This window comes from Elephas maximus, chromosome 3 (assembly GCF_024166365.1).
Source record: "Elephas maximus indicus isolate mEleMax1 chromosome 3, mEleMax1 primary haplotype, whole genome shotgun sequence".
NCBI lineage: Eukaryota > Metazoa > Chordata > Mammalia > Proboscidea > Elephantidae > Elephas > Elephas maximus.
The window spans coordinates 38,078,245-38,105,900 of NC_064821.1; the positions used below are offsets into that span (position 1 = coordinate 38,078,245).

Genomic DNA, 27,656 nt, shown 5'->3' on the forward strand with positions numbered 1-27,656 from the left:
CAGTAGCCGCTGTGTGCCGGAGCAGGCGGTTCCCGCCGGGCAGGGTCAGCTCCACAAGTCACCAGCAGCTCAGGGGTGAAGAGGAGTGTGTGTGTGTGTGTGTGTGTGTGAGGTGGGGATGAGGTGGTGAGGCGAGGTGCAGATGGAGAAGGACTGGATAGGGCTAGGTGGTGGCGGGTGGGAGTGGGGGACCAGGTGTAACTTTGGCCGTGACCCGGACCACGGGGTACCAGGCAGGCTCTGCCTCTGTGCCTCAGTTTCCCCACCTGGAAAGAGAGACCCTACCCTCCCCACCAGGCCGGGGCTGGCTGGGGTGGGGCAAGAGGGGCCAGGGGGAGTGTCCCACCTCCCCAGCCAAGGTTTCCTTCTGTTATTAAACATTGATGGAGGCTGTATAACTCAATGATAAAAAGACAAACAATCCAACTAAAAATGGGCAAAGGATCGGAATAGGCATTTCTCCAAAGAAGTTATGCAAATGACCAACAAGCTCATGAAAACATGTTTAAGAAAAAAAAAAAGATGTTCAACATCATTAGCCATCAGGAAAATGCAAATCAAAACCACAATGAGATACCACTTCACACCCACTAACCAAAAACCAGACCCTTTGCTGTGGAGCCGATTTGGATTCATGGCAACCACATGTGTTACAGAGTAGAACTACCCCATTGCATTCTCTTGGCTGTAATCTTTATGGGAACAGACTGCCAGGCCTTTCTTTCGCATCACTATTGGGTGGGTTCAAACCACCAACCTTCAGGTTAGTAGTCAATTGTCGACCATTTACACCACCCAGGGACCCTCCTCACACCTACTAGAATGGCTACAATTTTTTTAAAAAAAGGAACAAGTGTTGGTGGGGATATGGTGAAACTGAAATCCTTGTGCCTTGCTGGTAGGAACGTAAAATGGTGCAGCCGCTGTGGAAAACAGTCTGGTGGTTCCTCACATGGTTAAACATAGAATTACCATATGACCCGGCAATTTCACTCCCAGGTACATAAAACAAAACAAAAATAAACCCACTACTGTCAAGTCAATTCCAACTTATAGCAACCCTGTTGGACGGAGTAGAGCTGCCCCATAGAGTTTCCAAGGCTGTAATCTTTATGGGAGCACGCTGCCACATTTTTCTTCCACAGAGGGTAGGTTTGAACTGCTGACCTTGCGATGAGCCACTGAGCGCTTACCATTTCACCACCACGGCTCCTCCTAGGTGTATATCCGAGAGAAATGAAAACATACATCCACATAGAAACCTGTTCGCCCGTGTTCACTGGAGCAATTTCACAACAGCCAAAAGGTGGAAGCAACCCAAATATTCATCAACAGGTGAGTGAGTTAGCATTCATAAGAATGGTCCATCCATACAATGGAATATTGTTCAGCCATAAGAGAAATGAAGTTTAATAAAAAAACAAAAAACAGTGCTCTGAACCCATTTCCATTTTACAGATGGGCAGGCAGAGGTCCAGAGTCATTTCCAAAGGGAACCTGATGGAAAATCCCAGGGTGATAGCTTTCAGGCATGGCTGGATCCAGGCACTAAGGCTCCATCCTCTATGCTGTTGTCCATCCTGCAGATTTCTGTCCCAGGGAGCTCCCACCCCATGGTGGAAAAGAGGCTCCTGGTGCTCCAGACCTCCTTCCACCTAGCTCAGCCTTCCCCTTGGTGGAAGCAGGGTTTCCATTTTTTACATTACCTGGAGCTAAAATCCCAGTGGGTGCCCAATAACCGTTGCCTGTCTCCCCTTTGGAGTCCCTGGGTGGTGCAAACAGTTATTGTGCTGAACTGCTAACCACAGGGTTGGCAGTTCAAGTCCACCCAGAGGTGCCTCAGAAGAAAGGCCTGGTGATCTACTTCTGCAAGATCAGCCACTGAAAACCCTGTGGAGCACAGTTCTACTCTGACACACATGGGGTCGCCACGAGTCAGAATCCACTCCACAGCGCCTGCTTTCCCCCTCTTTGGGCCCTGGTGCTTTGGCTGGGAGGGATGGGGCTTGATCAACTTTGGGGAGGTTCCCAAGTGGGGTTCTGCACCACTGGGCAGGCCCGGGACTGAAACAGCTGAGCAGGGGTGATTTAGCTGCCTGGTGATCTGCTGATGGGTGGATATGGGGTCTGGGCATGCGAGTGTAGCTTCAAGCCCTGAGGGTCACATTTAGCTGTGTGACCCTCCTCTCTGACCACTTGGCCCACCCCTGTCCACCTTCTCCTCAGGCCAGATTTAGGCCTATAGAGGGAAGAGGAGGACCCTCAGGAAAGGTTTGTTTGGAGGATGGCGAGGCCTGAGCAAAAGCCAGGAGGCAGTAAGTCCAGGGAGAGCATTTTTAGAACAGCGAGCAGCCACACGCAGCTGGAGCACCAGGGCCTGGGGAAACTGAGGCCCCAAGAGATAAGAGGCCTGGGCCCTTCACCTCCTAGCCCTCCCGGCCTTCTCTTCTCCCAACGGGTTTACTCGTGCTTACTTTCAAATCTGTACTGAACAATTTCACATCCTGCGTTTACCTTGCTGACTGGGTGATCCGCTCCTTAGGGATTGCAAATTTGAAAAGAGGCTTTGATTCTGTAGGAAGGTGCTGTGGGGTTGGGAGAGAGACAGATGCCAGCCATAGCTAGAAGCAGAAGTTTGATGTGGTGAAAAAATGTGAAGTTGTTTCCTACCGCTGATCTGGTAAAACTGTTGGCTAATCCCCCCAGCCTGGGTTCAATGTCCACCAATGTACCTCAGGCACAGCCACCAGCCATCAGTCAGTGGTGGCTTGCACGTTGCTCGGATAGTGAACAGATTTCAGTGAGGCTTCCAGACCACTACAGACTAGGAAGAAAGGTCTGGCAATCAACTTCTGAAAATCAGCCAATGAAAACCCTATGGATCACAACATGCGATCCCAAACTGGGCAGCATTTAGTTTCATTGCGCATAGAGTCGCTTGTGACCGACGAAGGCTAACAGTTTGGAGCCAGAGAAGTCTTCTGCAAACTCCTAGTAGATGGAGGGGGCGGGGCTACTCCGCTAGGAAGACAAAATCAGCTGTTGCCACCTGGTGGCCACGAGGGTTATCGGAGACCACACGTGTACCAAGAGGTTTTAGGGGACCCCAGTGGCCGCCGGGGGACCCATGGGGACTGTCAGGGACAGAAGCAGTGGAGGCAGGAGGCCAAGGGGCGAGGTCACGCGGTCGGCGACAGGGAAGTGGATGGACGCGGGGTGTGTAAAGGGCTCTGCAGGAGGGTGTCCTGCTCTGCCTCCCCCAGCCTAAGGGCTGCTCGGCTGCGCCCAGAAGGAAGATGCATGTCTGTGGAATGAAGAAATGAATAATGAATGAATAGATCCTCAGCTCCTATTTGTTTTTTTGAGCAGGATATTCACGGTTCAGCCAGAGTGTAGATATGTTAGGGAGGACTCTATTGCGCTGTTACGCCCGTTTCACCAAGGAGGAGACTGAGGCAGTGGAGGGTCCATCGCTTCCCCCAGGGAGTGCACAGTCGTCTTATTGCCCACAGCTGGATCCTTTGAAGCTCAAGATCGCGCAGTGCGGTGGGAGCCCTGAGCCTGGACTCCCGTTCCAGTGCTCAGGAGCCCGGCTTTGCCTGCCACGCTGAACAGGCAGCACTCCCTTGGCTTATTCCGCCTCGAAGCGGACCAATGACTGCCCCGTCCCCGCCCCCGGATGTCGGGCCTGGCCCCTCGCGATAGCTTCCGTTTTAGGGCGGTATCTAGGCTTTTCTGCCCCAGGATGTGTCGCAATAGGGGCCGCACCCCGAGCAGGCCCGAGGGGTGGGGGTCCCTGAGCCTCTTGGGGGGGCTCCGGTCAGTTGGCCCGGGTTTGACTCCTGCTCTGGCTGTGTGGCCTCAGGAAAGTCAGTCTCTCTCCCTGAGCCTCAGTGGTCCCATCTGTAAAATAGGATAGCCAGTACCGCTCACTGGGCGGTTGCAGGATTCAGAGAACAGTGAGAGTGTCTGGGTGGATCGGGGCCGGACATGCAGTATGCGCTTATTAACCGGCCTTCATGACTGTGATCATCTGTCCGTGCATCCTGCTGTCTGTAAGGCGAGGTTATTAGTATTCCTGTCCCTCAGGCCTTAATGTGCTGAGGGTCCCGAGCCTGGGACTCTGCATTAGGTCTCCCGAGAGCAGTGGGTGTCCCTCTGCCAGACCGTCCTGCCTGCCAGGCCTCAGAGCCTCAGCCTGGTCCTCAGGGGCTAGCTGCGTCTCCTCGAGAGACCCTGCTGAGTCCAGTCCAGGCCCCTCGCCTTTATCCCAGAATGTCTCCACCACCAGGGCCTCCTGCGGGGGCGCCTCTTCCGGGAAGCCCTCAGGCTTGGTCCACTGCCAAACCTGGAGAGGGAGGGTGGGGCCAAGGCTGTGGGTGGGGCTCTGTTTCCCATCCACACAAGGTCCCTGCCGGCTAAAATCTCTAAAGATTCTGAAACTGAGTCTAGGTCCGGACTCTGCCTCAATGACCTCCATTCCGCCCCCTCTTGGGAAGAGCATCCCCATTTCTCTTTGGGGAACTGTTCTTCCTCTTCAGTTGGCGGGCTTGGGCAGGCTGCTGCCCCCACCCCAGCTCCGGACGGATGTGTAACGCAGGCCCAGGCAATCAGAGCATCTCAGCCTCCTGGTTCTAGCGATAGGCTCAGAGATGAGCATGTGACCTGAGCTGACCAATCAGAGGTTGCCCTGGGACTTTCGCTGCGGTAATGGGATAAAAAAGGACACCCTATTCCCACTGAGCAGAGGAAGGCCTGGGGAGCTCCTGGAGCCTCTTCTCCACCATAGGGGTGCTGCTGGGGAGAGAGGACAGCAGAAAAAAAGAAATAGAGGCTTAGTCCCTGGATCTAGCTGTGTCTTAAGTCCATCACCCTGGGATTTCCCACTAGCTTTCTTTTTGAGTCCTGTTTTCTGCCACTAGGAAATGATTGACATGCACTTTCTCTCCGGGCCTCTGCTTGCCTGTCTGTAAAATGGGAAGGGGTTTGGAGCACTAGTTTTGGAGTCCATAGTGCAATCAGTTGAGGGAGAATAAAATGAGCTAATGTATGGCCATTGCTTTAGCAGGGCCCACACCAGAGTATGGATCCAATAAGTAGAACCTGGGAGTAGAAAAGGATCGTTTACCTGTTTCCCTTGGCTGCCAGGGAACTCGACAGCGGAGCTGGCACAGGGTGTGGGCAGAGGTGGGCACAGGCACTGTGCAGCCCTAGGGAGGGAAGAGGAGAGTGGGTCAGAGGAGCCATACTTCCACCCGTTCTTACTCTTCAATTGTTCTGACTTAATTTTTTTGTTCTTATTAATTGTTCTGACTCAATTTTTTTCATCATCCTTAGGTTATAGAAGCCACTGAGGATGTGGATTTGGGGAGGAGTTCAAATCCCAGCTCTGTCCCCACTTCTGGGTCAAACCCTGATCACCTAAACCTCCGTTTTCTCATCTATAAAATGGGCAGAAGCAAATATCTACTCTATTGTGTGTGGCTATTGCCATTATTACTGTCACTATTACTGGTCCCCTCTGGGGTGAGGGCTGCAAGTTACCTGTTCAGGCTGAAGTACCCGAGGATACCCAGGACGAGGATGCTCACGAAGCTGCCCAGCGACACCAGGAAGATGATCAAATGTGAAACCTGAACTTCTGGAGGCAGGAGAGCTCGGGTTTGGGGAAGTTCCTCCTGACATTTGAAGGGGTGGGAGCCGGGAAGGAGGGGCTGGAGCAGGGGTGGGCCAGGCCCTCCATCAACTGGCTGCTGGCTGTGGCACGCCATGGGCCCCCCCCGTGCCTCAGTTTCCTTATCTGTAATGTGGGGACCATGGAACCCTCTTGCCCAAGTGACTGGGTGATAAAAGTGCTCAAGAAATTGTAGCTCCAGGTGCCTGCAGGCTGGGCCCCTGTGGCTTCTCCCCCTGGGCTCCTTGCCCCCCTCCCCGCCCCAGCCCAACTCCCATCCTGACTCTGGTTCTCTTGGGGCCAGATTTCACTGCTAGGACAATGGGTGGGGACCACGGCAAGAACAGGGATTATTTGGGCTCCGAATCTCTTGTGACTATGAACCCCAAGGTAACGGAGCCTGTCTGCCTATCTTTGTGATGGGAGAGAGATTTATTTATTTTTCATTCATTACACAGCCTCCCCCCTCCCGCCGCCTAAAATTCCCCAGGAGCCCCAGGCTGAGGAAGGGCAGAGTGAGACACAGTCACCCCCAGCCCCAAGGGGCCAGGGCAGGGCAATGGGGTGGTAGCACATGGAGACAGATTAGACTTCCTGGAGGAGGGGGCTTTTGGGCTGGGTTTTGAAAGATGAATAGGAGTTTGACAATGGGGAAAGGGGAGACATTCCAGACAAAAGCTCCTGCATGACAGCCCCCCCACCCCGCCCCAGTGTGAGAGAAGTTTCACCAGGGACACCTGCAAAAGACGAGGCTGGAGAAGGGTGAGGAGGCAGAGGGAGATCCCAGAGCATGGTGATCAGATTGATGGGAGGCACCTTTGTGGACTGGGGTGGGGTCGGGGCAGTGCATGCTGGAAAAATAACTGGAGGAAGGGACCATCCCTGCCCCTGCTGCTCACCAGTGCTGAACTGCTGTGGCTTGCTCCAAGCACCTTGCTCTGCTGCAGTGTCTGCTCGGATCTGCACGGTGTAGGTCACACCAGGACGCAGGCCACGAAGGGTGACCTGGGTCTCTGTGGCATTCACCTCATACTCTGCAGGGGAGGGAGGGAGGCAGCCATGGGTCCCAGGAACCCCTCTGTTCCCCAGAGGCCATGCTCAGCTGTGGGATGCCCCCGACCTGGGTGAAGTCCCCACTGGGCTGCCATGCCTCCTCCCTGCCTCTCAAAGGAGCAGGCTTGGTCCTACCCCCGGGCCTTTGCACTGCTGGTTCCTGCCACCAAATACATTCTTTCCCCAAATACCCACATGGTTTCCTCCCTCACCTCCTTCAGACCTTTAGGGTTAGACCTAGCTTTGTTTCTCTTGTTCCCAGGCGCCCCCCAGAGCCTCAGACAGGACCCAAACACAGAAGGTTCTCAGAAAGGGTTGGTGGAATTGAGTGAATTTAACAAATAAAACACTCCTTAAGACAAGAATATAGTTGCTAACTGTCATCAAGAAGAAAACATTCCTCAAACCCTAAATTCATATTTTTTGACCCTATTCAAGAGGAATATTGTTATTCCTCAAAAGAATTTTTTTGGGAATGGAGAAATTTGGCCTTTGACAACTTGGGTTTTGACAAATGGGTTTTCAGCAGATGGGTTGCTGCCAGCACCCTGAATAAGACACTGTCATGGGTTGAATTGTGTCCCCTTCAAAAGATAGCTAAAGTCCTAACCCCTGTATCTGTGAACCTGACCTTGTTTGGAAATAGTGTCTTTACAGATGTATCAGTTAGGTTAACAGACCACAATGGAGTAGGGTGAGTCCTAATCTCATCTGAGTGGTGTCCTTATAAAAGACAAGACAGAAACAGAGAGACACACTGGGGAGAGGGCCATGTGATGACGGAGGCAGAGATTGGAGCGGTGAGCCACAAGCTCCAGACTGCCTGGAGCCACCAGAGGCTGGAAGAGGCAAGAAAGAATCCTCCCCTAGAGCCTCTGGAGGTGTGCAGCCCTGTAACACCTTGATTTCAGACCTCTGGCCTCCAGAATTGTGAGAGCTTAAATCTCTGTTTTTCTAAGCCGCCCAGCTTGTGGTACTTTGTTACAGCAGCCCCAGGGAACCAATACAGCCACCGGCCCCCATGTGGCCTCAGTTTTTCCTCCAGACGATGTGGGGGATGGCCAAGTTGATGGCAGCGTATCTAAGAATCTTTGCTGGAGCAGTCCCCTTCATTCATGCCTGTCCTCGTGCTGGGTGTTGTGGTGGGAGGCAGGACACGAACCCCCGTGGCGTTGCAGGCCCAGCCTGTGGCTGCCAGAGATGGGCGGACGAGGCTTTATCTGCAAGGCTGTGTAATCCAGCAGGGAGGCTGGGTGAGGGGCAAATTGTGAAATGAGGAGAAGTCTCCAGCCCTGGTCAGCCCGGTCTCAGGTCGGGCAGCAAGTGTGACTGCCTTAGTTTCCTTGGGGGCCGTGTAACATAATACCACAAACTGGATGATTGATAAGAACAGAATCTATTCTCTCACTGCTCTGTGGGCCAGAAGTCTGAAATCAAGGTGTCAGCAGGGCTATGCTCCCTCCGGAGCCTCTAGGGGAGGAGTCTTCTTGTCTCTTCCAGCTTCTGGTGGCTCCAGGCGGTCCTGAGCTTGTAGATTCATCTTCACATGGCCATCTTCCTTCTGTCTTGTCTCTCTGTCTCTTGTCTCTTCTGCTCTTGCATAAGGGCACCACTCAGATGGGATTAGGATCCACCATACTCCAGTGTGAAGTAGATTGCTAAGCCTTTCTTCCGAGGTGCGCCTGGGTGAACTCAAACTGCCAACCTTTTGGTTAGCAGCGAAGCACATTCATTATCTGCACCACCTAGGGACTGCAACCTGACTGTTAACATCTGCAAAGCCTCTGTTTCCAAACAAGGTCACATTCACAGGTACGGGGGGGGGTCTTCAATGTATCTTTTTGGGAGACACAATTCAATCCATAACAGAAACTTTCCGTGTTACATTTTCATTTCTTTCCCTAAAGGGCAAGAGAAAGGTTGGCAGTTTGAACCCACACAGCAGTACCACAGAAGAAAGTCTTGGCAATCTGCTTAGGTAAGGATTACAGCCAAGAAAACCCCATGGAACCCAGCTCTACTCTGTAACATATGGGGTTGCTATGAGTCAGAATCAACTCAACAGCAATGGATAAGGGGCAGTGGAAGAGTCCAGGCTTGTTCAGTCATTGAGCTGGTGAATTTCCCTCCCTAAGCCTCAGCCTGCTCATCTGTGAAGTGGAGACCTTAAAGTCTGCCTAATGGGAGTCAGTTGCTGATACACGTGAGGCATTGCCAGCTATGCAGCCCCTACACTTGGTATCAAGAGCACTGGCTGAATACTTCCTGTATACCCAGCTCTGGCACCGTCCAAGGACGGGGTAACCCTGGCCACAGAGTCAAGTGGACTTGGGTTCAAATTCCGACTCCTCCTTCTCTGGAGGTCTGGAAGGGACTATCCAAGCACTTCAGCCCAATTTTCCTGTCTCACAGGTGGGAACATAGAGGCCCAGAAAGGACAGTGAGGTGCCTAGGGTTGCACAGCAAGGCAGAACACGAGTGCAGACGGCTCCTCCCCCAGCCCGCTCCTTCACTCCTTCTCATACCTGACACCTGGCTGCTGTCCTCATCCCAGAAGCGCACGACATGCCCCTTCAGGACGCCGGGGCAGGAGCTCAGCGGTGACTCTGCCCAGTGCACTGACACCGAGTCCGCGCTATGATTCTTCACCGAGACGAACTGTGGGGTCCCGGCCCGCGAGGCTGCAAGCAGCACCGTCGCCACAGTCTTAACACCAAGAACACTAGTCGAACGTTCTCTGTAGATCCAGCCCCGGCACCAACCAAGGACAGGGAGGTCAACCTTGGCCTCACAGCTGGCTGGCCAGAAGTCAGCTCATTTGATTCCTAAGTTACCCTGAGCAGCATTGTCCCATTTTATAGAAAAGAAAACTGAGACTCAGACAGGGATCCCCTAGAGAACTTTTATTCATGCTTCAAAGCCCTCGCACAAATGCCCATTCTTCTAGACCCCCTTCACTGTGACACCCCCTCAACCCATCCCCCCCTCTCTAGCCCAGCCCGTACTTCATGATTTTGAATCCTGGCTCCGTCGCTTAGTAGTTGTCGTTTCTCCTCTCTGAGCCTCAGTGTTTGGGGCAATAGGGCAATGCTGCTCAGGGTAGCTTAGGACTCTACTGAGCTGACGAACACAGTTGTTGTTACCTGCCATTGAGTCGGACCCTGAGTCATGGTGACCCCATGCACTACCAGAACAAAGTGCTGCCTGGTCTTGTGCCGTCCCCACGATCACTTGTGGATTGGACCACTGTGATCCATAGGGTTTTCATGAGCAAATTTTTGGAAGCAGATAGGCAGGGCTTTCTTCCTAATTCATCTTAGTCTAGAAGTTCCCCTGAAACCTGCTCAGCATCCCAGCAACAAGCAAGCCTCCACTGACGTGGTGCTATGGATGAGGTGCACAGGCTAGGAATTGAACCTAGGTCTCCCGCAGGACCGCCAATGACCACCAATGGTCTGACACACAGTAGGTGCCTCTAAATTCTCCTGACTCCTCCAGGAAGATGATCCTACAGGTCTGGACCACTCACCATTGCCCCAAAAGTGGTAGGTGGACAGGACCGTGGACCATGAGGTGGGCTTCTTTGGGCACGTGGAGGCGAAAATAGTGACTCGATAACACCCCTCCTGCTCCATTGCCCCCGATGCTGGGTTCCAGCTGTGGGTCACTGGAAGGATGACTCAAAGCCAGGTCAATAAATAGGTTGCGTTCCCCTCTCCTCACCTTTCCACTGGGTGTGCTGTCTGCACAGATTTCCCTAGAGAACTCCTATTCATGTTTCAAAGCCCTTGCACCAACGTCCCCTTCCTTCAGGACCCTTTCCATTTGGCTCTCCTTCAGCTTGTCCCCCTCCTCCAGCCCAGCCTTTACTCCATGGGGCTAGGGTGTCTGTGTCCAACTCTGCCCCCTCTAGGCTGGAGGCTTCTCAAGAGCCAGGCTGAGGCTGAGGCTTCTTGGGGCCTCAGCTGGGCCCAGGAGAGAAGATGAGAGAGCAGTGGGAGACTGCCTGGACTGCACAGAGGCCTTCCTTTCCCTCCAGTGGCCTCATTAATTTGTCACCTATGTCTTGCGAGCTGCCACCTTCCCTGGTGTAGGTAAATGTTTAACAAACACCCTGGGACATGAGACTCATTACCCTCTGGAGTGCAACCTGCCCAGGGCTGAGCCCTGAGACTCCCAAGAGTCTCAAGACCAGCGTGGGCAAGTGGGTTCGTTCGAGTCTCGGCCTATCCCCATTGCTGTGTGACCTTGATCAAGCAGCAATCACTCTCTGGGCCTCAGACACCCTGTATGGAACATCCCTGAAGGTTTAAGCCAGCCAGGAGTGATAAAGGGGGATGCCGATGCAGAGGCGGGGCGCCACATTCCCATACCCATTCCAGCCTGGTCCAGGGCTTGGGGTGCCGTCACGGTGCAGGTGGCACGGCTCTTGTCCTGGTCATGGGGCTGCCACTCAATGCAGTACGTCGTGGCCTCGACCCGGCCTGCCCAGTGCATTGTGGTCCCCTTGGCTCCAACACTGATATTCAGAGTCCTGGGTTCTAGGAAGAGAGGGAGGGGCACGGGGGAAGCACATTCGGTGCCGGCTCACCCCATCCTCTGGCCCAGCCCTAATTCCACAGGCTCGGAGTGTCTGTATCTGGCTTTGTCTTCCCTACACTGGGGACTACTTAGACGCTGGGCACAGAGGAGGCCAAAGGAGGGCATTGGAACGCGCTAAGTTGCTGCCTCTGCCTGATTGTGGGCTCCCTGCCACGACGTTCCCCATTAGTGCTCCCTGTACCACCCTGACTCCCACTGCCAGCCAGTGGGGCGCCTCCTGCTTTTCCAGATGCCTGTCACCCACCACCGCCTCACCCAGTAGAGGGTGTGGCCACAGGACCAGACCTCCCCAGGTAGATCAGACCCTGAACCCTGGATTCAGAAGCACAAGAACAAAACCATCCAGTGCCTTGGGTTTATCTCTCCCACCTGCTACAGCCAGGGGAACTGGCAGCAGTCTTGGAGAGGTGGGAGCTGCTTCTAACACTGGGCACAAAAACCACCCTTTACTGAGTGCCTGTTGTATGCACCAGGCCAGTGCCAAGTGCTTTATAGGAGCCACTTCACTATGAAGTAGGACAGTGATTACCCCATTTTATAGATGCAGAAACTGAGGCTCAGAAAGGGAGAGCCACTGGCTAGGGGACACCCAATGAGGGCATGGCTTCATCTCTCTGAGTCTCGGTCTTGTCTCTAAAATGGGCATCATTTTAACAGCCCCATCCCCAGAGGGTGGCTGGGGGCACAGCAGGTCCAGGAGTAGGGTGAGGAAACTGAGACACTAGGCACGGGCACAAAATTTCAGGGGGCACCAAAAAACTCAGTTATCAAGATAACCAATATTTTAATGCACTGTCTTAAAAAAATAAAAATTAAAAAAATATATATGTTGTGCACTATTCACAACAGCCAAAAAGTGGAAACAACCCAAATGTCCATCAAACAGATGATGGACAAACACAGTGTGGTCCATATACAGTGGAATATTACTCAGCCGTAAAAAGGAATGAAGCTCTGATACCTGCTACAACGTGGATTTACCTCAAAAACATGATGCTAAGTGAAAGAAGCCAGACACAAAAGAACATAAATTATATTGCATGGTTCCATTTATATGAAATGTCCAGGACAGACAAATCCATAGACACAAAAAATGGATTGGGGCTGGGGAACGGGGAGAGATGGGGATTGTTAATCAGTACAGGGTTTTCATTTGGGGTGATAAGAATGTTCTGGAACTAGATAGAGGTGGTGGTTGCACAATATGGTGAATGGACTAAAAGCCACTGAGCTGTACACTTCAAAATTTTATTGTGTGAATTTTACCTCAATAAAAAATAAAACATAAAAATATAAAAAATTAACAAAATACTAAGATTCTAAATAATGACAGGATCTGACCCTACTCTTTCATGAACCCCCTGCCTCACTCACCTCACCCTGATCTCTGCTCCATTCCCAATAAAACATTATTGACAAAAACAAGCATCCGGCCCAGCAGGCTGTACTTTGCTGATGAGATTGCATTATACAGCGTTATGATAATGCATTTGCTATTACATATCTTGATTACTGAGCGGTTGGACACACCCTTAAATTAAACACGCCCTTAAAGGTCTGTGCCTGTGGCTCAAAGTAGGTGCTCAGCTGCAAGGGGCCTTCCCCGCTGCTCTCCCCACCCACCTGCAGAGGTACCTGTGTGGTTGTCAGCAGTAATGAGACATGTCTGGTTGAGGCCAGGGCCAAAGCGATTCTGAGAAATGACAGTCACATTGTATGCAGCTCCTGAGAGTCTGAGCATTTTCCTCAGGGGCAGAGTCTTGGTGGCCCTGGCCTGGCATGGGCAAGACAGCATGTGCAGGTGGATGCTATATGTCGCCTCCACACCAGGTGTGGTTCTGTGGCAGCCTTCTGGAAGCTCCAGCTGCGGTGGCTGCTGTGAGGATTAGAGATGGCCTCTTAGGACCTGAATACACTCTTTGTCTCATGGACAGATGTCAGGACACAGCCTGTGAAGACAGACTCACCCATGGGTCACGGTAAATTACACGTGTGGAAAATTTAAAAAATTTTGAAAAAATCATAAACCCTGGTGCTGGCAAGGCTGCTGGGAAACTGGCATTCACTTCCAGCGACCATTGGTTTTTGTTGCTCTTGTTAGTTGCCGTCAAGTGGATCCCAAATCATGGCGACCCCATGTGTGCAAGGTGGAAGTGAACCATATGTGCTCTAGGGAGCACAGTTCTACTCTGACATGTGTGGAGTCCCTGTGAGTTGGGTCCCACGTGCTGAGTCAATTGCTATTGGGTAGAATATTTGGCCATTTTGCCCCTGACTGGCAAGAGAGTTTCCCTCTGTGCCTCAGTTTCCTCCTCTGTAAAATGGGGCTAATTAGACTGTACTTAATGAGTTATTTTGAATCTCAGAGAAATCTTACTTCCTCCCCTCTGACCCAGCCCACCATCACTGCCTAGTTGGGCCAGTCATCTCCCCTCTTGTCTCCTGGCTTCTACCCTCACCCCCCACAGTTTGCCCCACCCCACAAAAGCCAAAGTCCAGTTATGGGTATTCCCAGCTCACATACCCTCCATAGCTCCCTAGTACCTTCACAGTGAAACCCACCATCTGCCTAGTCCCTCGGATTCTCATGTCTCATCTCCCTCCTTCTCCCACTTGCTCGCCTCCCTCCAGGCTCTTGCCCCCTGCTCCCCGTCCCTGGGTCATATTGCAGTGCTACAATGACCCCAATACCTGCCCCTGCAGGGTCAGCTGCCTCCTTCCGTCTGGCTGGAGCAGCTCCACCGAGCAATTCAGCTCAAGCTTCGGGGGGGTTTCTACAACAAGACAGTGAGACAAGGATGCTGGGACTGTCTCCTTCCATCCCATGAAACACAAGATTTGTGTAAGTTGTTAAAGAGTTTCCGAAATCAGCAAAAACCACCCTAGGGGCTGTTTCCCAGCACTTGGGGCAGGAGGCAAGAGCTCATGAGGGCTGGAGGCAAAGGCTGGGAATCTCTCCCATAGCCTCTTCCTGGGCCACTTCCCCACCCTCAGGAATAGCCATTATCTGTGATTTTGGATCTTCCCAACTTTTTCTTTGACACAATTTGAAACTCCCTTTCTCAGTTCCCCGTTGCCCAGGGTTGGGGACAGCAGCCCATTTAACCATCTCAGGTGGATGGCACCCACGAAGCTCAGCCCAATGGTTCCCACTTGATAGAGTCCTAAAGTGGGCACAGCGGGGCCCAAGTACCTGATGGTTTGAGGGTCTACAGCCCAATCCCATCTCGAAAGAACAGCACTCGTTTCTCCTGTTGTCTCATTTCTAATGCCCCACTCCTTATTTCTACCAATTACAGCCTTATTTCTAACACCCACCTCCTTATTTCTAACACTCGCTGCCTTATTTCCAAAGCCTATTCTCATTCCCAAGGCCCAGGTGCTCTCACCAGCAGGGACACACACAGAGCTGCTCCAGCTGCTCCAGGGACCTCCTGGGGCCTGAGACCTGAGCCACCGCTGCCGCCGCAGCTGAAATTCCTGGGCAGCATCCTTCTCCAGGGGGCAGCGGCAAGACTCTGAGGAGAGGTAGATCAAACATTAGGCCGCAGGGTTGCCCCACACCCAGGATGCCCAGGGCTTGGCACTGGTCATTTAGCCACTGTGCACTTATTGGGTGCCAACGGTATGCAGGACCATGTGCTGGGCCCTGGGGACATAGAGTGGACAGGGGAGGCTCTGCCCTTGAGGGGTCTCCAGGTACATCCATTTCTGCCCCTGCCCCAGCTTCGAAACCCCGCCAGGCTACCTCCTGGGGATATGATCTCGGCCAATGTCTTCTGGCCTCTGAGCATTGGTTTCCTCACATGTGAAATGGGAACAACCCAATACTTAACTACAGAGCAGAGCAACAGGCACGCAAAGAGCTTAGCATTGGGCCGGCCATACAGTAGGTGCTCAATTAATGCTGACTTGCTGCAGCTGTCGCTGTCATTATTATTATTCTCACCTAAGCCAGTATCATCCTGAAGTCCACAGTGGCCCTAGAACAAGATCATATTTATATATTGTTTTACATCTTGGTGTTGAAAAATACGAACTGTTCCAGAATTTTAAACACTATATTTTGTTTCGTACACCAACGTTCATTGCAGTATTGTCCACAATAGTCAAAAGGTGGAAACAACTCAAATGTCCAACAGAAGTATTAATAAGCAAAACGTGGTCTATGCATACCATGGGATATTACTCAGGCAATAAGAGAAATGATGTTTTGATACATGCTACAGTGTGAATGAACCTCAAAAACATGACGCTGAGTAAAATCACCAGACACAAAAGGACAACTACTATATGATCTCACTTACATGAAATGTCTAGAATAGGCAAATGCATAGAGGCAGAAGTAGATTAGTGATTGCCTAGGGCTGGGGGGAGCGGCGGGGAATGGAGAGTTCTTGCTTAAGGGGCATTGAGTTGCTGTTTGGGGTGATAAAAAACGTTTTGGAAACAGATATTGGTGATGTTTGCACAACATGGCGGATGTAATTAATGTCACTGAATTGCACGCGTATAAATAGTTGAAATGGCAAACGTTTTGTTATATTTTCTCACAATAAAATTAAAACATATGGTTAATTAGCCAATTATACATTGTATATATTTTACCACAATACAATTTAAAAAATAATAATAATAATAATTTTGCTAAATGCCACGTGGAGCCCTGGACTGGATCCAAGAACCGAAAAAGGACTTTTGTGACAAAACAGGTGAAATCAGAATAAAATCTGGAGCTTCACTAATAGCGATGTGCCAGTGTTAATTTCTTAGACGAAACCAATGTCCTGTGGTCATGTAAGATGGTAACAGTGGGGGAACCTGGGTGAGGGATGCATGGGAACCCTCTGTACTATCTTTGCAACTTTTCTGGCTAATCTATAACCCTGGAGAGAAGACACAGCATACTAACTAGTCTTTGACATCACACTGGCCCTTATCATGCGGGGCCAAGGTGAGGAATTCACATATAAACCCTGAATTTCTGCCCACTCGCTGAGAGAAGGCAGAGCGGGAACCTCCCTGTAGAGTCTGACTCTCTCCAAAGACCAAGACGCTGTATTGAAATTCTGTCTGCTATCGCCAACCTTGAACGCTAGCTATGAGGGACCTCTGCCACGTTTAAGCTGTGGTCAAGCCTTCCTCCCAAGACCACTCGTAAAAGGTAAATGCCTGCAGTCTAAAGATTGGGACTTTAACAATTGATATAACATTATAATTCTTCATTCTGATTCTCCGGCTCTATATGAATGTCTTGAGGTCTTACTCATGTGCCTTGCCATGACTACCTTGCAAAAAACTAAACGGTAGCAAACCTGAGTATTTCTCAACTTATTTTAAAATAAAACCCTACACAGCAGGCAGTGACAGACAGTAGCTGAAGAAGGAATGAATGAATGAGTAGAAGGGCAGCTTCCTGGAAGAGGTGGCCTTCACACTGGCCCCAGCTGGGCTGGGTTTGCGTGTGCTGAGATGGAGAGGAAACCTTTCTGGGGAGGGAACAGCACAGATAAAGGCAAGAAGGCTTAAAATCAAGGATACGGGCGAGCCTGGCAGCCATTCAGGAGGGTCTCGGAGGAAGCACGAGACAGGCGAGGGGACTGGGGCCAGCTCAGCCTGGCTGAGAACAAGCATGCCCTCCTGAGGGTAACGGAGAGTCATGGAGGATGTGTGAGCAGAAACAGCCATGGTTAAATCCAGGTGTCAGTTCCTGAGGGGCAGGGCAGGGGTCAAGAGTGGAGGTCAGGTGAGGGGGTTGACAATGCAGAGATGGTGTCAGGGATTGAATTGTTTCCCCCCAAAATATCCGTCATCTTAGCTGGGCCATGATTCTCAGTATTGTGTGATTGTCCATCATTTTATGTGATTTTCCTGTATGTCGTAAATCCTATCACTATGATGTAATAAAACGGATTAGCCGCAGTTATACTGATGCATTGTACAAGATTAGATAGTGTCTTAAGCCAATCTCTTTTGAGATTTAAAAGAGAGAAGCGAGCAGAGACACAGGGGGACCTCATACCACCAAGAAGGCAGCGTCGAGGGTAGAGCACGTCCTTTGGACCTGAGGTTCCCGTGCTAAGATGCTCCCAGACCAAGGGAAGACTGATGACTGGGACCTTCCTCCAGAGTCAACAGAGAGAGAAGGCCTTCCCCTGGAGCCGGTGCCCTGAATTTAGACTTGTAGCATACTAGACTGTAAGAGAATAAATTCCTCTTTGTTAAAGTCACCCACCTGTGGTATTTCTGTTATAGAAGCACTAGTAGACTGATGGATGATGAGAATGATTTGAGGTGGTGAGGGTGCACTGGGAAGCGGTCTGTGCCTATCCCTGAGCCAGGGAATAAACTCACCAACTTCCAGGGGCTGCCGGGCGTCCGGTGTCGGAACTGCACATCAGCATTATCCTGGCCATCTGGGGTTTTCCACTCCATGAGCACCTGCCGGGCTGTCCTGGACACCTTGATGTCTTTAGGAGGAGGGTCGTATTTAACTGGAAGCAGAGGCGGGGGTAGAGGAGTCAACCAGGATATGTGTGAGTTGGTGGGCTCCACTTGAGCCAGGATAACCAAGTCCCCCAAATGTGAATCAGAGACACCCCTGCAGTCTGGGATTCTATGGTCCCAATAGTCAAGATATATATGCAGGATTCCATTAGCAAAGATATCTTTAAAATATCAATACCCATTGTTGGCAAGGATGTGGCAAGACAGGCACTTTTGTAAATTGTGGGTGAGAGGGTTATCGTTAACCTTTGTTTCTCTGGAGGGCTATTGAGGATGTGACAATTTTTTAGATCCATTTCAAGGAGCCTGGCCTAAGGAGAGACGTCTATTATCCTTTCTTCACCTTGATCAAACCATACCTGATCCTACCCCAGGGCCTTTGCACTTGCATACCCTCTGCCTGAAACACTCTTCCCCACTTTTATTCCTAGATGCTAGATCTTTTTTATCCTTTGGGGCTCAGCTCATGTGTCACCTCCCTGACCTTCTGACTTTATTCTCTCACCATGTGGAGTTATCACACATTGTCCATTGCCCCCACTTGAATTTTGGCTCCATGAAGGCAGAGACAGGGCCAAGATTAGGGTGAGGCAAGGTCACGCAAGTGCAGGGTTAGATCTTGTCTTAGTTTAAAATTTTGATATTTTGTTCATCATGGATTTTTTTTTTTGCATTAAATTGAATTTTCTTAAGTACCGCATTAAAACAGTATTTACGTTGACTACTCAGTTTTTTAGTTTTTGTGCCTGTTGTGGATTGAATTATGTCCCTAAAAATATGTGTTTGAAATCCTAACTTCTATCCCTGTAATTATAATCCCATTGGGGAATGGCTTGTCTTGGTTTTGTTAAGGAGACAGGATTAGTGTCATGTGTGTTTTAAATCAATCTTTTTTGAGACATAAAAGAGATTAACAAGTAATCCAAAGAAGCAGAGATGAGGTAAAATAGATGCCAGGCTATATGGAGATCTCTAAGAAACCAGGAAGCAGAAGCTAAAGAGACAAGAACCTTCCTTGTTCTAGCCTCCTAAATGACGAGAAAATAAATTTCTGTTTGTTAAAGCCATCCACTTGTGATATTTCTGTTATAGATGACTAAGACGGTACCAAGATAGATGTCTCACTTGCCTCACCCTAGGACCAGCCTGGGCAGCAATGTCCACATTCCCTATACCTGATCATGGCAACAGTTGTTGTGTGCCATCATGTCATTTTTGACTCATAGCAACCCTATATGACAGAGTAGAACTGCCCCATAGGGTTTCCCAGGCTGTAATCTTTATGGGAGCAGACATCCAGGTCTTTTCTCCTGAGAAGCCACTGGTGGATTCGAACTGCTGACCTTTTGGTTAGCTGCTTAGTGCTTTAACCATTGTGTTACCGGTGCTCCTTGTGGTGACAGTAGGGACTCAAAAACAATATACTGAATGCACGTTGTTTGGTCACAGAAACAGAAACAAAGATCAACAGGGTCCCAGCAGCATTAGGGATATCAGAGAGATACCAGAAGCAACCTAAATGCCCAGGAGTGGAGGGGTTGTGAGGGGATTGTGGAAGACCCTGCTGTGCCACACACGGTGAATGATGTGACAACAGCTGGCAGTAGAGAGCCCTTCAGCAGGTGACAGTGTCCCCCAGGTCCAGGCTGGGGAACCCGATGGCATGGGGAGGAGGAGAACAGGGGCCCTGATGGCGTGCTAACCGAAGCTGTAGAGCAGCAGGGAAATCTCAGGCGACTTCTCCGTCCTGTTCGCGACCTGGGACTCCACCCAGAGAGTGATGGCATGGAGCACAGGCACACCGTCCTGATCAGAGAACTGCAGTCTGGTGGCTGAGCCCACAGCGAAGTAGCAGCAGCGCCCAGGGCTAAGGCTGCAGAAAAGAGGATGTTGATGATTAGTCCGGGGTCCTCTTGGACCCCAGAATGCCAGCAACTATGGCAGATGCTGCATATCACCTCCCAGCACCCTTTTCTGCCTCTTCTATTTCTCCCTCCGCTACAGCCTGGGGCTCCTTGGAGGTTGGCCGGGCACTTAAGGAGTTGAGGGGACCCCAGAATCTTCCAGCATGGGCAGCCACAGAGAGAAGGAAGGAATGGATGGATGGATGGATGAATGAATGAGTGAGGGGGTAAAGAGGAAGGAAGGACTAGAGGGAGCCTCAGTGCTACCCGCTCTGAGATGCTCACATCACAGAGGCTCAGCCCTGCCTTCTCAAATGAGAAACTGAGGCACTGGAAGAAACAATGACTAGACCTAGGTCGCGTATCTGAGAGCATGGGCATTGGGGAGTAGAAGTGAGGGAGGGATGGCGGAAGAGGGTCTGGGGACCAGAGTGGGGTCCTCACCAACACCTCAGGAAGTGGCTGACCCCGGTTGCAGGGCCCTCGTACCGCCAGGAACACTCATAGCTGCCTGTGCTGAGTATCCGGTAGCAGCTCAGGTCCCGGGGGCCCAAGGCCGAGCCTGAAGAAGATTCCAGAAGTTAGAGAATGGACTAGGGTATGGCAGGCACTGTAAGGCTTAGCACCAACATACCCCCAGGATGACTCTTTGCAATACTTAAGTAATCTGGTGTCACCTCAGTCTAAGCCTGCAGTGGTTCCCAGCATCCTCCCTGCCCCTCCCCACCTCTCTCCCCCATCTCCCTGCTCACTCTGCTTCAGCCTCCTCACTGGGCCCCAAACACACCAGGCTCATTCCTACCTCAGGGCCTTTGCATGTGCTATTCCCTTGGCCTGAAACACATCGCCCCTTGATCTTTTTTGTTTTGTTTTGTTTGTTTATGATTACAATTTTATTAGAGCAAAAAAGGACACTAATGAAGAAACACATAGTCCGTGGTCTGGAAGGGCTCCCAATGCGGAGCTTCCATGTCCCAAAAAGGGAGTGCTACCCTCCCACTTGCACTGATGTCTTTCACCAACCAGGCAACACACCCTGATTTTGACATACCAGCTTCTCCTTCAGTGTCTCCTCCTCCACTACCCACCAGCCCAAAGCAGCCCTCTCTCTCCCCGTCTTCTGCTCAGTTTTTTTCATAGCACATGTGACTGCTCGTTGCATGCAGTCTATGAATTCATGTGCCTGTATCTATCCACCCCACTCCACCCATCCATCCATTTGTCTATCCATCCACCTATCCATCTACCCATCTATCCAGGCTGGGATCCCAGAAGGTCAGCTGGGCTCACAGTGGATTCCGTCATGTCTAGAATTGTGTCTGCACATAGTAGGCGCTAGGTAAATCTTTTATCAAATAACAGAATGGATGAAGCACCTGCTCAGTGCCAGACCCTTTGCGGGTTGGATTATAAGCATAAATGTTTCAGCAACTGCTGCCTGGGAAGGGGGGACTTCAATTAGCTGCTTTACCCCATGTGCTGACCATCTGAACAGATTCAGACACCAGTCCATGACCCTTGTGAGGGAGACTTAGGCTCGAAGAGGGCAGTGGCTGCTGCAGAACACCCAAGCCTCGCTGAGGATGGGCTGGCCAGCTGGCTGTGGGTAGGAGTGCCCAAGAACCCAGGCAGGGCTGGGTCTTTGGCTGGGTGGGAGGAGGCTGAGAAACAGGGCAACTGGGGATGGGGTCATTCAGAGCCCAGTATGAACACCCCCTGGGGACTGTCCCAAACCTGAGTCTGTGTGCGAGTATGGCGGGTCCTGAAAACAGCACTCACTGGCTCCGCAGGCTCCGGCTGCAAAGGCAACAAAGAGATGATGATATTCCTGGTTTCACACAACTTAGGCAGAGGGACTCAGCTTGTGGGTTTGCACCCATCTGACCATCTGCTCGACTGACCATCCACCTGTCTGCATACTCACCCATCTGTGCACTCACCTGCCACCTACCCACCCACCCACCCACTCATCTACCCATCCATCTATCCATTTATCCATCCATCCATCCACCCATCAACCCACCCATCCATCCATCCACCAACCCACCCACCCACCCATCCATTCACCCACCCATTTGGCCATCTATCCATCCATTCATCCATCCACCAACCTACCCATCTAACCATCTGTTCACCCATCCACCCATCCATCCATCTATCTATGCACTCATCTGTCTAGCCAGCCAACCAGGTAGCCAGCCAGCCAGGTAGCCAGCCAGCCAGGCAGCCACTCACCCATCCACCTACCCTTCCATGCATCCATCTACCCACTCAGCCAGCCAACCACATGCCTCTGACCATCCACCCACCCACACATCCATCCATTTGCCCTTCAATCCACCCACCACCCATCAGCCCTTGGTCTTTGTATATAATAAATTCCCCAATGGAGGCCGAGATACATAGTTGGGCACCTATGGGGAGGTGGCCCCAGAAGGAAAAAACAGGAAGACGGACAGCCCTGGGGAGGCTGAGAGAAGTGGGGTGTGCCTGGAACATCAACAACATCTGAAACTGGTGGGTGGCTGAGCAAGTGAACTGAGGCCACAACATTGGGTAGCTCTGGACAGTCCTGGGGGTGGAGGGGGTAGACCTCCCTCAGCCAGGGGTCAGCCCTGCCCCCAGGAGTGACAGAGTCTGTCAGGTGCTAACCTGGGTAAGGAGCTCCTGCTGGAAGGATTAGAATCGCTGGGAGGGAAGGAACCAAGAAGCAGCCCCATGTGGCCTGACTGTGAGGAGGGATACTGGGCTCTCTGTCCCCCCATTTCCTTCTGTGGCATCACAGCCCCCCATGGCCTGAAGCCCACCCCCGTCTTTCCCCCTGGGCTGACCACTTGCTGCCATCAGCATCAGGCTGCCCCCTGGGCTGCTTCTCCAGATAAATCTGGGGTCCCTTTCCCCTCTGTTGTTGGTCTTCCAGCCTTACCTGGCTCTCACAGATCCCAGCACCATGGCTCACACAGGCTATGCCTTGCAGCTGGCCAGCCCTGTTCCAAGCGTTTTGCCTGAGTTCAACTCATTGAGCCATGTGATGAGACTGTGCCCTGTTGATTCCCAGACAAAGAGAGGGAAACTGAGGCACGGAGAGGTGAAGAAGTTGCCTGAGGTCACATAGCAGTAGTGGCAGAACTGAGACTGGAGTCCAAAGCTTCCCCTCCACAGGGGGTCAGTGCCTCCCTCCTCACCTGATTCCACAAGATGGACAGTATATATATATATATATATATATATATATATATATATATATATATATATATATATATGTATGTCTGTTATAATGAGGGCAGTTTTAGTTAAGTGGTAGAATTCACACCTTCCCTGCAGGAGGCCTCCCCACACATCTGTCAGTTTGTCCTACTGTGGGGGCTTGCGTGTTGCTGTGATGCTGGAATCTATGCCATTGGTATTCGAATACCCAGCAGGGCTACCCATGGTAGAGAGGTTTCAGCTGAGCTTCCTGACTAAGACAAACCAGGATGAAAGACCTGGTGGTCTACTTTCGAAAAGAATTAGCCAGTGAAAACCTTATGAATAGCAGCGGAACACTGACTGATATTGCCAGAAGATGAGCCCCTCAGGTTGGAAGGCACTCAGAATACGACTGGGAAAGAGCTGCCTCCTCAAACTAGAGTTGACCTTAATGATGTAGGTGGAGTCAAACTTTCGGGACCTTCATTTGCTGATACGACACAACTCAAAACGAGAAGAAACAGCTGCAAACATCCATTAATAATCAGTACTTGAAACGTACCAAGTATGAATCCAGGAAATTGTAAATCATCAAAAATGAAATGGAATGCATACACGTCAATATCCTAGGCATTAGTGAGCTGAAATGGACTGGTCTTGGCCATTCTGAATGGGAATATCATATGGTCTACTATGCCAGGAATGACAGCTTGCAGAGGAATGGCACTGCATTTATTGTCAAAAAGAACATTTCAAGATCTATCCTGAAGTACACTGTCAGTGATAGGATAATATCCATATGCCTACAAAGAAGACCAGTTAATATAACTATTATTCAAATTTGCACACCAACTACTAAGGCCAAAGATGAAGAAATTGAGATTTTTACCAACTGCTGCAGTCTGAAATTGATTGAACATGCAATCAGGATGCATTGATAATTACTGGTCGTTTGAATGTGAAAGTTGGAAACAAAGAAGAAGGATCAGTAGTTGGAAAATATGGCCTTGGAAACAGAAACAATGCTGGAGATCACATGATAGAATTTTGCAAGACCAACGATTGCCTCATTGCAAATATCTTTTTTTCACCAACATAAACGGCAACTGTACACATGGACCTCGCTAAATGGAATATGAAGGAATTGAATCGACTACATCTGTGGAAAGAGACAATGGAAAAGCTCAATATCATCAGTCAGAACAAGGCCAGGGGCAGACTGTGGAACAGACCACCAATCGCTCATATGCAAGTTCAAGTCGAAGCTGAAGGAAATTAGAACGAGAGCTAAAGTACGACCTTGAGTATATCCCAGCTGAATTTAGAGACCATCTGAGGAACAGATTTGACGTGTTGAACACTAGTGACCGAAGACCAGATGAGTTGGGGATTGATATCCATGTCACACAAGAAGAAGGCAAGAGATCATTAAAAAGACAGGAAATAAAGAAAAGGCCAAAATGAACGTCAGAAGAGACTCTGAAACTGGCTCTTGAACATTGAGTAGCTAAAGCAAACGGAAGAAATGATGAAATAAAAGAACTGAACAGAAGATTTCAAAGGGCAGCTCGAGAAGACAAAGTAAAGTGTTATAATGACACGTGCAAAGAGCTGGAGTTAGTAGAAAACCAAAAGGGAAGAACATGCTCGGCATTTCTCAAGCTGAAAGAACTGAAGAAAAAATTCGAAGCTCAAGTTGCAATATTGAAGGATTCTATGGGAAAAATATTAAATGATGCAGGAAGCATCAAAAGAAGATGGAAGGAATACACAGAGTCACTGAACCAAAAAGAATTGGTTGACAATCAACCGTTTCAGAAGGTAGCATATGATCAGGAACAGATGGTACTGAAGGAAGAAGTCCAAGCTGCACTGAAGGCATTGGTGAAAAACAAGGCTCCAGGGATTGACGGAATACCAACTGAGATGTTTCAACAAATGGATGCCAAGAAATTTGGAAGACGCCTACCTGGCCAATCGACTGGAAGAGATCCATATTTATGCCTATTCCAAAGAAAGGTAATCCAATATCACAGACAAGTAAAATTTTGCTAAATATCATTGAAAAGTGACTGCAGCAGTATATTAACGGGGAACTGCCAGAAGTTCAAGCCGGATTCAAAAGAGGACATGGAACCAGGAATATCTTTGCTGATGTCAGATGGATCCTGGCTGAAAGCAAAGAATACCAGAAAGATGTTTATCTGTGTTTTATTGACTATGCAGAGGCATTTGACTGTGTGGATCATAACAAATTACGGATACCATTGCGAAGAATGGGAATTCCAGAACACTTAATTGTGCTCGCGAGGAACCTTTACACGGCTCAAGAGTCGGTTGTTCCTACAGAACAAGAGGGTGTTGAGTAGTTTAAAGGTGTGTGTTAGGGTTGTACCCTTTCACCATACTTATTCAGTGTGTACACTGAGCAAACAATCTGAGAAACTGGACTATATGAAGAAGAACAGAGCATGGGGATTGGAGGAAGACTCATTAACAACCTGCATTATGCAGAGGACACAACCTTGCTTGCTGAAAGTGAAAAAAAACTTGAAGCACTTATTGATGAAGATCAAAGACCACAGCCTTCGGTATGGATTACATCTCAACATAAAGAAAACAAAAATTCTCACAACTGGACCAGTAAGCAATATCATGATAAACGGAGAAAAGATTGAAGTTGCCAGGGATTTCATTTTACTTGGATCCACAATCAACGCTCTTGGAAGCAGCAGTCAAGAAATCAAACGACACAGTACATTGGACAAATCTGTTCCAAAAGACTTCTTTAAAGTGTTAAAAAGCAAAGATGTCACTTTGAGAACTAAGGTGCGCCTGACCCAAGGTATGGTGTTTTCAATCACCTTATACGCATGTGAAAGCTGGACAATCAATAAGGAAGACAGAAGAAGAATTGACACCTTTGAATTATGATGTTGGTGAAGAATATTGCATATACCATGGACTGTCAAAAGAAGGAACAAATCCGTCTTGGAAGAAGTACAGCCAGAATGCTTCTAAGAAGCAACGATGGTGAGACTTTGTCTCACATACTTAGGGCATGATATCAGGAGGGGTCAGTCCCTGGAGAAGGACATCGTGCTTGATAAAGTAGAGGGTCAGTGAAAAGGAGGAAGACCCTCAACAAGATGGATTGACAGTGGCTGCAACAGTGGGCTCAAGCATAACAAAGTTTATGAGGATAGTACAGGACCAGGCAGTGTTTCATTCTGTTGTACATGGGGTGGCTGTGAGTCAGAACCAACTCAATGGCACCTAACAACAACATGCAGGAGACCAGTGTTCAATTCCTGGCCAAGGCACCTCATATACAGCCACCATCAATCGGTCATTGGAGGCTTGTGTGTTGCTAGGACACTGAACAGGTTTCAGTGGAGCTTCAAGACTAAGACAGATTAGGAAGAAAGGCCTGGCTATCAGCTTCCAAAAATCAGCCAGTGAAAACCCTGTGGATCACAAGGGTCTGATCCACAACTGATCATGGGGATGGGGCAGGACTGGGCAGCATTTTGTTCCATTGTGTGTGGAGTCCTCAAGAGGCAGGGCCAATTCAATGGCAACTAACGAGGACAACAATAACATATCTGTTATATACACAGTTGTTCTTTAGTTCTTCATTGGCTGTTTTCTCATTGCCCTCTGGGAAGCAGGAAAAATTCAGTCCATTTCATAGAAGAGAAAAACCAAGACCCAGAGGAGAGTTGTCCAGGTCTGACCCCAGGGCCCACAGAGGTGGCCATCACTGGTGTCCCCATTTGGCAGAGAGAAAGACTGAGGCACAGAGAGACAGAGCCAAACCTCAAGCTCAGGTCCATGGCTCTCCACACATTCACACTCACCTAATTCCACATGGTCAGTGAGAAAACCCTGGCTCCAGGATAGGGGTACTCACCGCTCTGCCTGGGGGAGAGGAGGAGGAGGACGGGGAGGACCAGCTTGGCCACCAGCCACCCCATCAGGTCCACGCGGAGCCTGCAGTCCAGGCAAGCTCTCACACTGCCGGTGAGGCCCCAGGCACCTCTTCCCCGCCCTGGAACGCATCAAAGCTGAGCAAGAAAGAAGACAAAAAAATGTAAGGTGTGACAGCCCCTCCTGCTGCAAGTCAAAGCGAAAGAAAAACCCAGGAAGTCAGCTCGGAGGCTGGGGCCTCCCTCCACCACAAACCCACCAGGCCTGGAAACCCCACAGTAGCCCCGTGAGCTGCTGGCGACTGTGTGGGCCGGGTCTCCAGCCCTCTCTGGACCTGAAAGGGAGTCCAGCATCCTCGAGGCCTGAGTTCCTTCATTCAGCGAGTCTCCAGGAATTGCCTACTGTGTGTTGGGGGCTGAGAAGATGCTAGACGCCCTGTTTCCCAAACACCAGCCTTAGAGCGCCCTGGACCCCAGCTCCTGACCCTGGATTCTCACCTCTCAGAGAACCCTTTCCCCAACCAGCAATGCTCCAAAATGTGCATGAAGTCATGATTCACACTGCGATGTAGATGGACCTGCAGACCTTGCTGAGTGAAGGACACCAGACAAAACCGCATATTGTCTGACTGCCCTTATATGAAATGCCCAGAACAGGAAAAGGCACAGAGGCAGAAAATGAACTACTGGTTGCCTATGGCTTGGGGGAATCCCTGGGTGGTGCAAACGGTTAAGTGCTCAACTACTAGTTGAAAGGTTGGTGTTTTGAACCCACCCAGAAACACCTCAGAAAAAAGG

At 50.2% G+C, this 27,656-nt stretch overlaps 1 protein-coding gene across 9 annotated transcripts; it reads right to left on the reverse strand.

The window, feature by feature from the left end:
• Nucleotides 1-1,420: 1,420 nt before the first annotated feature.
• IL12RB1 (interleukin 12 receptor subunit beta 1) lies at nucleotides 1,421-26,973 on the reverse strand. Of its 9 annotated transcripts, none has more exons than XM_049877407.1 (16): nucleotides 26,843-26,973; nucleotides 21,475-21,537; nucleotides 20,185-20,302; nucleotides 19,540-19,709; nucleotides 17,684-17,823; nucleotides 15,279-15,312; nucleotides 14,719-14,847; nucleotides 14,021-14,103; nucleotides 12,965-13,205; nucleotides 11,101-11,268; nucleotides 10,257-10,394; nucleotides 9,253-9,408; nucleotides 6,574-6,708; nucleotides 5,545-5,641; nucleotides 5,129-5,210; nucleotides 1,421-3,304 (listed from the first exon to the last, which is right to left on the reverse strand). In XM_049877407.1, the coding sequence occupies exons 1-16, from the start codon at nucleotides 26,904-26,906 to the stop codon at nucleotides 3,014-3,016; spliced, it is 2,109 nt and encodes a 702-aa protein (XP_049733364.1). In that variant the 5' UTR covers nucleotides 26,907-26,973; the 3' UTR covers nucleotides 1,421-3,013. The 9 variants fall into 9 exon arrangements, with proteins under 9 accessions (XP_049733364.1, XP_049733362.1, XP_049733367.1 ...); XM_049877405.1 differs by having other exon boundaries at nucleotides 12,953-13,205; XM_049877409.1 differs by having other exon boundaries at nucleotides 3,098-3,304; nucleotides 5,545-5,714; nucleotides 12,953-13,205.
• Between the last annotated feature and the right edge of the window lie 683 nt (nucleotides 26,974-27,656).